This window comes from Buceros rhinoceros, unplaced genomic scaffold, assembly GCF_000710305.1.
Source record: "Buceros rhinoceros silvestris isolate BGI_N320 unplaced genomic scaffold, ASM71030v1 scaffold35014, whole genome shotgun sequence".
Taxonomy (NCBI): domain Eukaryota; kingdom Metazoa; phylum Chordata; class Aves; order Bucerotiformes; family Bucerotidae; genus Buceros; species Buceros rhinoceros.
In genome coordinates this window covers 37,215-44,185 of record NW_010408229.1, presented here as the reverse complement: position 1 = coordinate 44,185, position 6,971 = coordinate 37,215, and the positions used below count along the sequence as shown (strand labels likewise).

Genomic DNA, 6,971 nt, shown 5'->3' with positions numbered 1-6,971 from the left:
GTCCCCCTTAAACCCTCCGCAGCTTCACATCTGAAGATGTCTACGGACTTGTGAGGCTGTAGGACAAAACGCTGCCCGCAGCAGCTCCAGCCCTGCGTGCTTGCAGGGGAGCCAGCTCAGGGTAACCGTTGGACCCTTTGCGGCCTGCTGTGGGAGACTTTTTTTTTTTTAACCAATGTTTGGATAACCTTTAAGAGAATATTGACTTTCTATAATTTTTAGCCTAATCTGAAAATATACTCTTAATTTTTTTTCCCCCCCAAAGCCCTATCATAAACAAGAACCCCCTAGAAATGAAGGGCTTTGGTAAAACAAACGTGACCATCAGTTTCGTGAATAGATTCAGAAACTGCCTTAACGTTGTGTGATCTTCCCTTGGCAATTAACAACTCCCGCAAAAATCGGTGCTAACTGCAGAAGGCCTCCCACGACAAGCAGCTCCGCTCACCGAAGCAGAGAGTGTGGCCCTTCTGGGCGGGAGGGAGAGGAACGAGGCCGAAGGTTTCGATTTGTGAAATCGACAAATGCTTTTCCTCGTTGCGGTTGTTACCGGGACAGTGATACTGCACCTTTCTGATTTTTCTGTGGTCTGACTGCGCTGTTAAAAAGAGGTAATTCGGTTGTGCCTCACTTTTGTCCATAATTTCTTAAATGTTTTTAGGTAGGGACGCTGCACAAATCCCTGGTGAAAGCAGACAACTTGGACTTAAGTGACCAGTGTCGCGAAGTGAGTGGCTTAACACCGGAGGGACTGGGCAAAGCTGAACCACTGGACCGGGTTCTTCAGCAGGTGAGGTGCTGTGCTCGGGAGCAGGGGCTCCTCGGGGGGAAAGCCTGGGGACAACATTCAACCGGTTTGGTAAAAGAAATAGACTCTAATTTTGCCTTTGACTTTGAAGTCACTAGCAAGTTTTGGTGCTTGTTTTAAGGCGTGGCAAGAGACCCGAACCACTTGAATGGCACCCCCATAATTCTGAAGCAGTTATGTACGATACCAGAGTATTTGAGCTGATGCTCTAGTCGCTGGAAGGTCTGGCTTCTGATTAGTTTGGTGGATGTACATTTATTCCAAATTTCTCTTACTCAAGCCTTTGAAGAGTAGGCTGATAGCACTACTTCAGTTCAGCAGTACTAATCAAACTTCCAAAATTCAGGTGGTATTAAAAAACTTGAGCTTTTCTTGTTTGTTCTTCCTAAAGTTAGTTGTAATCTTCAAAACTATACTTTTGTAAAACATCAGCTGTGCTTGTTGTGTATCACTCTTTCAGATGAGTTTAATTAGTTCAGTGGATTTTAAAGTGGTTGGGGGTTTTTCCTACGATGTCTGTATTTTGCTCTTTGTTATTTTGGCTTGTTTATTATCGCACTAATACAGTAAATTGATAAATTTGTACGATCCTCATGGTTCAAGAGGCCCTAAGTTACCTAAAACAATCTAATGCAAGTAGCGTACATCTGCAGTTCCTGAAAGTTTGCTTTCACTGGCTTTTCTATATGTGAAATGTGCTTGAATGGAAAAATACAATAGTGCATTTTTGTGTAACATATAAAACTGGCTTTCCACACCTTGTCTGAGTCATTTGTAGGTGTGTTTCAGCAAGAAACTTGCTTAGGCAGTAGAACAGGTTCGTGTTGCTCTAACTTCTGGTGACACAGATAGCTTGGCAGACTAGGTCCTAACCCTCTTTGATACTGAATGGTTAACACTTCACTCTGGAGTGAGTGGCTTTGAAAACAGAAATGTGGAACTTCAGTACCTCTTAAAATCTGCTAACATGAGGTGCAGATGGCATTTATTCTACTTGCGCTGGTTTTCCTGGAGTCCAAGACCACGAGGTGATTTTTTTTTTTTTTTTTTTTTTTTTTTTTTTTTTTTAAGCTTCAAAATAACCCCTGAGAAAATGTGCAGCTGCAGGTTTGATCTTGTCCCAGATCTTGCACTAAAGACATCTGGAACAGCTTAGCCTAGTACACTCTGTTTACCTTTATAACAGACACACTTTAATTATACTCAATACTTTATGAGAGATCGTATCTTATTGCTGTAAATTGTACTGTAGGTGGGTCTGCTTTAGCAAATAAAAGGAAGTGCTACCTTTGTGTGTAGGTGGGAAGAGACTCTTGAAAAACAACAATTTTTTTCCTTTTTCTTTGACATATCTATGCAACTAAATAATGATTTTGCTTTTAATTGTTGGATGCCAGTTGTGATGGAGCCGGTTCCATCACAGGTCTACTGGAACGCACGTTACCTAAGCTTGTTCCCCTTCCCCTCCACCTGTCCTGACTGGGAGTTAGGAGAGGAGCAATTCATCCTCCCACTTGCAAGGGTGGCAAAAGCAAAGTTCCATTTTCTTTCATAATCAATCCTTTTCTGCATTTTGAAATTTAAGTCCATTAAATGTTTTAATTGCATCGTGTATTTCAAAGATGAGTCAGGTATTTGTCAAGACATACAGATTTTTTTTTTTCCTCCTCAGTTAAGTGTTTTGATTAGCAAAAGCACAGGTGGGTGAAGTGCTTATTTGAAAAGGAGGAGGAAAAGGAAGTAGTCTTGTGCCTTGATTTGAGATAATGTTAGAGTATGTGAAATCAGCTTTCCACACCCTGCTTGGATTGTGGTAGAAAATTTATGATGCAGCTGAAAATCGCTCATTTTAGCACCCAGCTCAATCACGTAAATGAAAGTTTCAGTGCCTGCTTCTGGGTTTTGCCTTGGGTGCCCCGTTGGTACACGTAGAGGGATGCAAGAATCACTAAGCACAAATCCTTCGTAACTTCTATCTGTGCTTCAGAGGTTTCTCCCAACCCCAACCATTCTGTGACAACTGGTGGATCAGCTACTGAAAGTCTGGACTATAGAAAGCCTCTGTCTGTTACTATTTAGTTCACTTCCCAGCAGTGATAGAGTCTACCGAAAGCCTGTCATCCATGGTTAAGTCTTTACTCTGCGTATAGCGAGACATTTCAACGACTGATGCATCCTTTCAATTTTACTTCATATTCTTAGCGCTGAATCTCACGTGACTTGCTGCTGGGTTTTTTCTGAAGAAATATTCTAAAAAAGGGTTCCCCAGCAGTATATTTCTCCTGTGTCATTTTACAGAGTGAGGTTCTGAAGTGCAGTCCCCCCAGATAACTGTTCGCTGCAGCATATGTTCTATGCATTTTGCTGCAAGTTTTTAAATACTGTACTTGTTGAGGGTAACGGGCTTTTGATTCCACAGATGCTAGTGCATTTCTGGGATCCAGCTACGTTTTCTAATAGGTGATGTGCAGTGTGGGTGGGGAGAGGAGATCCTAGTACAAAATTAGGGAAATAGTTACCTGAAGACATCAAATGTGTGTCCTTTGGAAGCAGTCTGCCTGAGGTCTTTGGTTCAAGCTGGCATTAAGAACTTATCTCTGTGTTTGGGCTGATAATGGTGAAGTTACAGCTTCTGGCTGAGGTGTGAGTGTGTAGTTGCCGAACGCTACTGAGTAGAAAAACGTGAGGATTTTTTTTTAACAAAGTAGATCTCTTGTTCAAGTGTGTATTTGGAACTGTCTTGAGCCTGTGATGTAAACCTCTAAATGTGTATCACCTACGCTACTTACTAAAGGGAATAGTGTCCTACTTCTTTTTCTGCATTACTGGAATGTTCTTGCTAGCTTTCATTGTTCAGATCCTCAGATCACAGGACTGGCTTATTTAGCATGTTACTTATATTTTTCTAAATAACTGCTGGAGCTTTATGGTTTCCAGGCTTTTAAGAGAGAAAATTATTTTCAGGCGGCTCTCTGAAACCTTGCAAGGGTGGAAGCTTGCTCTTAAAGAGCAAAACCAAAATGAACTTTGCCTTTCTCACAGCCCCATTAGTTGGTGGTCATCAGGAAGCTGACATCACCATGTGCTTTTCTGATTCTTGCCTTGGGGCTTCTAAGTTAAAGATCGAATGCTAAGTTGAAAGTGTTGTGGATTTCTTAATCCTTCCATACAGAAAACCTGGCCAAATCAGCATGACTTGCCTTAAGACATGTTACTTCCCTTTTGTAGGGCAGTATTTGCATGTCTCCCTGACAAAGGATAAGTCTAAGAAGAGCTAACAATTTTGGGAGAGCTGTCTGCAGTATTTAGCTGTAATTACCATCTTACTTTGAGACACACGTAAGAAGGGAGGGGTTCTCATGAGACCTAGGTCTGCTTTTGGACTTACTGCAAGCATCCAAATTTAATTGATGGATTGACATTTAAGTATTAAATGTTTGAAAGACTGTCCTAGTCTTGCTGATCTTCTATCGCATTGTACATTGCATCCATCAGTGATAGATGTGATTCATAAACACAGAAAGGCACCCCCCTCCCCGCTTCTTCCCCCTGCTCTCCTAAACTTCGCACAAACTGGAAATACTGAGGGTTTCTATTTCGACAGGTGATGGCAAATTACCAGATTTCTAAGGCACGCCTGGATGCTTGTTGATCAGCCAGCTGAGCTGCAGGTGCAATTCATTTTGTCACATATCAACAAATTCAGCAAGAAACAAGCTGGTTAGATGAGCTTTTAGAAACAAATGGATGGGGGGAGAGGTGGAAGAACCAGTGAATTCCTCCAACCTGATAAACCGGTTACAACCCCCCCTTTTTTTTTTTTAAGAGAAACTTGTTCTGCAGCCTCATCTTCACAAAGTGCTAGCAGAAAGTTTTCTTGGCTTGCTTGCCAGCTGTCACACCTTCATTTCGGATAAATGATTTTTTGAATATTTCTTTAATGCACCTCTGAACCATCAGAGTGCAGATAAAAGTCTGAAAGTGCAGGGTGGTTTGTGGTTTGGGTTTTTGGTTGTTTTTTTTTTTGAGTTTTGTGGTTGGTTTTCCAACTTCAGATTATTGGTGACTCCTAACAGAGTCTGTATTGTGGAATATTTACTGGGTCTCAGTTCTGAAGTTTTGGAGCAGGTGTCTGGTGAACCTTTGGCACTGAGCAGACCGTTCTCTCCACAACAAATACTTAGGGCGTAGTTTCACAAGATTTGGCTTCAGCAGTGAAGCCAGCGCCTTTCTTGCCCCTGCACTATACTTTGCCGTCTTTTTGTTGTGTCAGTAAAACTCTTTGTGAAGCTGTGCTGTAAACAGGATCACTGACAGGAGCAGAGAGGGAGGGAACTTCTGAGCTGCGTTGCTGTCCAAGCTCACGTCCCATGAAACTGCACCCTTTGGTTGTATTTTCATGATCCAACATGTTTGGTGATACCAGCTCAAGGTGTTTCTGCCCCCGCATCATGTTCTCAAGCTGCAGTTGCATGAAAACCTTTTAGTGGCACCTTTCACTTAGGTGCTGCTACATGGACCTCCCTCACCGGTGTTCTGCCAGCAAAAAGTGTTTGGGGCTGCACTTTAAACTGGAGCAGGGCACTGTTCTGAGTTAAAACCAGGTCTGGTCCGGAGCACGCATCTGTCTGATGTGGCAGGTTAGGCAGTTTTTCTGAGGGCAGCCGTAGCACCAAGGTGTGGACAAGCCGTGTGGGTGAAAGGAGAGGAATGTTTTCAGACAGGCTGGCTACCAAGCAGTTTGTGTGGTGAAACTGTGGCCTTGGTTTGGTATCGACGGTGAGGATTTCCTACAGACCCAGGGTATTGCTCAGGTCGTCAAGGCAGGCAAGGGATAAACCGCTGCTCTGACAGGAGGGCTGAGTGTACTGTGTGCGTGTATGGTTTTTACTACACGCTAGCATCTAAGAGCTCCCTGTTCCCATTGATAAACTAGATGAGCACTAGTTAAATTATGTCAAACACTGGAATATCGTCAGTCTTTATTGTGGGGAAGTAAGGATGTGCTTGCTAATGCTTCCGGTAGCTGCAGGCTGTTACAGCATGGATGATTTTTTCTTTAGCAGTGAAAATGGATGGCTAGCTCTTGTTTCAGAACCCTAGCTGTAATTTTGTTGTTGATGGTACAGGTAAAATATTTTTCCCTTTACAAATCCTCTGTGCTCTCCATCTCCCATTACATTGTTATTGAAACTCTCAAATTTGTTCTCCTAAAATGAGAGAATAGTTAATAGCAGAAACAGTCCCTCTGTTAAATATTAAATATATATGTGAATATATATACGTAGATCACATGAACTCATTTGTTATTGGTACATTTATGTGCTGTTACATTTTGTGGTAAACTTTAGGTTCTCTGAAGGCTGCAATACTTTACTCTGAGTTCCTCGAGTTCCTTAAACCTTGCTTTGTTTCTGTATTAGGTGTATTTCACTCCAGAATGAGCAGACAGTTAGATAAAGGGATCTGTCTAAAGCTCCATATTCTTTTATTTGCAATCATTACGAATATGGTAGTCTTGGCTAGCTGGGCTGTTGTCCTCTCTTAAAATTAGAAGTGCCAATATAAATTAGAATGCTAATGGTTTGAATGTGAGCCTGTGTAGACTTTTTATGATAGTGGATGCTGCTGCTTCTTCTCATGAAGTTAAACACTAACATTAAATATCTCACCAAGTCCGGATGGATTGGCACGTATAGAAAAATAAACTTTGCTATGACCTGTCCAGAATAGCTTGAAATGCCTTCACACGGTGGGATGTTGTGCAGTTGTTTGAAAACTGTGTTGCTAGCACATTTGGATGTTTTTTCAGCTATAATATTATATCTGAATACTTGAGTTTCTGTTGAAATTGTACTTGCAGCTTTTTTTAAAGTCACGGGAAGACTCTAAAATACAGCGTAGAAGCCTTTTAAGAAAAGGATTGCTGGATTATATGATCCTCAAAGACTGTAAACTTCTTTAACTTGCTAAGTAGCTACCGATAAAGTCACTGAAAATGTGTTAATGATCTCTTGTCAAGGTTTTCAAAAGTGGCTGAGGAATAGAAAATGAGGAATAAAAGAGCTGTATTCTATCATTTTGACCACTAGTGTACGTGCAGTGGTTCTACCAGTACTTAAATCTTTGCGTGGAAGCACATTAGAAAAAAAGCCTCTGCTGT

General features: G+C 41.7%; 1 protein-coding gene across 1 annotated transcript in view; it reads left to right on the top strand.

Annotated features, from left to right (window-relative positions):
* Positions 1-661: 661 nt before the first annotated feature.
* ESRP2 (epithelial splicing regulatory protein 2) overlaps positions 662-6,971 on the top strand; it is a gene marked incomplete at its 5' end in the record, with an annotated part of 41,181 nt that continues 34,871 nt past the window's right edge. The window contains one exon of the mRNA XM_010134803.1: positions 662-790. Within this exon, the coding sequence (XP_010133105.1) occupies positions 662-790 (129 nt within the window). The remainder of the gene's footprint in view (positions 791-6,971) is intronic.